The following is a 2,500-nucleotide window of genomic DNA, read 5'->3' as shown; positions in this document are numbered from 1 at the left end:
TCCCCCCCTCCCCCTCCCCTGGCCCCTCCCCCTCCTCCCCTGGCCCCTCCCCCTCCCAGGTGTCTCAGGAGGAGGGTCGTGAGCTCGCCCGGGAGTTCCAGTGTCCGTTCTTCGAGACGTCGGCGGCGTTCCGCTACTACATAGACGAGGTGTTCGCCGCGCTGGTGCGTCAGATACGCCAGCGGGAGGCGGAGTCTGTCAGGGGGGCGGAGCGCAAGACCCGGAGGAGGGGGCGGAGCCAGTCCTTCTGGACACGCCTCCGATGCACCTTCCACAGGAAGCAGCACTCCGAGCACTGAGAGAGAGAGAGAGAGAGAGAGAGAGAGAGAGAGAGAGAGAGAAGAGGGGCATGCTGGGATACCACAGTCCTCCCTCCTCCCAAGGCAGGGGGCGGGGTGGTGGTGGTGGTGGGGTGGGGAGGGGGGGTGTTTAGGGGGGTCTTAACCTCCTAGGAGGAGAAGACCAGTGACTCTTAACTGACTTTAGAACACGAGTGTTTTTTGAAAAATGGCGGGAAACTTCTTAACAATCATTACTGGAGAGATTATAACAGCGTTGGTGTTAGCATTAGAGTTAGCGTCTGTGGTAGAGGAGAGGGGGAGGGAGCGAGGGAGGGAGGGAGGGAGGGAGGGAGGGAGGGAGGGAGGCTCTTTAACCACAGCTGACGTTAGCGTTTTAGTGAGACAGATGAAACGAGTTGACTTGTAGTATTGTTGTTGTGTTTTCTTAAAATGCTGAGACGGCAGTTTGCCTCAGAGTTACTGACGTAGAGGTCGTAGAGAAGAACTGTGGGTGGGAGGGAGGGGGGGGGTGGGGGGGTTGGGGGGGTTGGAAGGGTGAAGAGAAAGATGAAGATGAAGATGAAGGTGGGCGGGGGGGGACAGAGAGGCGGGGGGATGTGGACCAAGCAGAGAGCTGAAGGAAGTAAAATGCAAAGTTGCTTGAGGAGGAGGAGGAGAAGGGAGGAGGGAGGAGGAGGGAGGAGGAGGGAGGAGGATGGAGGAGGATGGATGAGGAGAGACAGGAAGAAGAAAGAAAGAAAGAAAGAAAGAGAAACAGACAGAAAGACAGAAAGAAAAAGACAGTAATAGAGGACAGATAGTCTCCTAGTTTTATGATGAACTGTTGAGAGATCTGTTGTATCCATGACGACAGCAGCCATGTTGGTAACGTTAGCTAAGAGGCCGTTTCCTCCTCTCTCTCTGGACGGCCGAGACCAGGCCTGTAACCGTGACGACCAGGCCTGGAACCTGTAGTCTGTAGCTGTGACCAGTGACCAGACCTGTAGCTGTGACCAGACCTGTAGCTGTGACCAGACCTGTAGTTGTGACCAGACCTGTAGCTGTGACCTGACCTGTAGCTGTGACCTGTGACCAGACCTGTAGTTGTGACCAGACCTGTAGTTGTGACCAGACCTGTAGCTGTGACCAGTGACCTGTAGTTGTGAACAGTGACCAGACCTGTGACGTTGTAAACAGAGTTAGGAGGAGGAGGAGGAGGAGGAGGAGGAGGAAGAGAGGAGGAGGAAGAGGAGGAGGAGGAGAAGAGGAGGAGGAGGAGGAGGACGCGTTGATTCCATCCAAATTACACAACAACAATCACTGGATTTTTTTTTTTTTGGCAAATGGAATTCAACAGCGTAAACGGCGGCCATTTTGTGCCCTCTGTCTCCACAGGGGCGGTTAGTTAGTTAGTTTCTAGTTGTTGTTGTTAGAGAACGTTACCTCTCCACGGCGCCACTCCCTCACCGGCCCTCCCTTAGGGAGGCCGCGCCCGCTGGGCACCAGGGGAGGCTGGCGGAGGTAGAAATCGGAGGACGGTCTCGTTGTAAAGCACAGGACTTTGACACCATTCCTCACTCCCATCCCATGTGTTACAATGAGCCCGATTTCTCACAAATCCTCCGATTTCTACCTCCCGCAGCCTCCCCCGGTGAGCACCTACAATTTCAGCACTCCGTGGATCTGGCAGTGCCACATACTGTATGGTAGTTTATATATATATATATATATATATATATATATATATATATATATATATATATATATAAATGTGTGAGTGTGTGTGAGTGTGTGTGTGTTTGTTTGTTTGTGTTTATTTCCACCATCAAGATCATTATGTTTCCCTTAATTTATTTTCTATTAACATGCAAAATAAAATGGATTGTCATTTTACAAATGTTGGTCATATCAGATGTCATTTTTTGGCGGGGTAATAATACATTGTGTCTGTGTGTCTGACGGCATCAAACTGAACGTAAACAAACTCCAAAGTCAGGCGGTCAGACGCCATCTCGTGGCGGTTGCATGAAATTACAGGATTCTATCAAAAACGATAAATATATTTTCTATCCATAGGCCTAGTTTGTCTGCATTCATTATGAGGTTAGTTAGCTATGTTAGTTATGTGACAGCATTCTCATCTAAACACGGAAACGCTGGTATTTCATATAGAAGATTTTAGCAATGAACATCGTGCATCAGTTTGTTACGTATGTGAC

General features: G+C 50.5%; 1 protein-coding gene across 1 annotated transcript in view; it reads left to right on the top strand.

Annotated features, from left to right (window-relative positions):
* The window catches only part of rit1 (Ras-like without CAAX 1), a gene marked incomplete at both ends in the record, with an annotated part of 4,842 nt that extends 4,543 nt beyond the window's left edge, over window positions 1-299 (top strand). The window contains 1 exon segment of the mRNA XM_080550940.1: window positions 60-299. Coding sequence (XP_080407066.1) covers window positions 60-299 — 240 coding nt within the window.
* Between the last annotated feature and the right edge of the window lie 2,201 nt (window positions 300-2,500).

The sequence above is a fragment of the Nansenia antarctica genome (genome assembly GCF_963989245.1).
Source record: "Nansenia antarctica genome assembly, contig: SCAFFOLD_910, whole genome shotgun sequence".
Classification (NCBI taxonomy): Eukaryota; Metazoa; Chordata; class Actinopteri; order Argentiniformes; family Microstomatidae; genus Nansenia; species Nansenia antarctica.
Note: the sequence above shows the minus strand (reverse complement) of the source record. Positions and strands in the feature narration are given on the sequence as shown.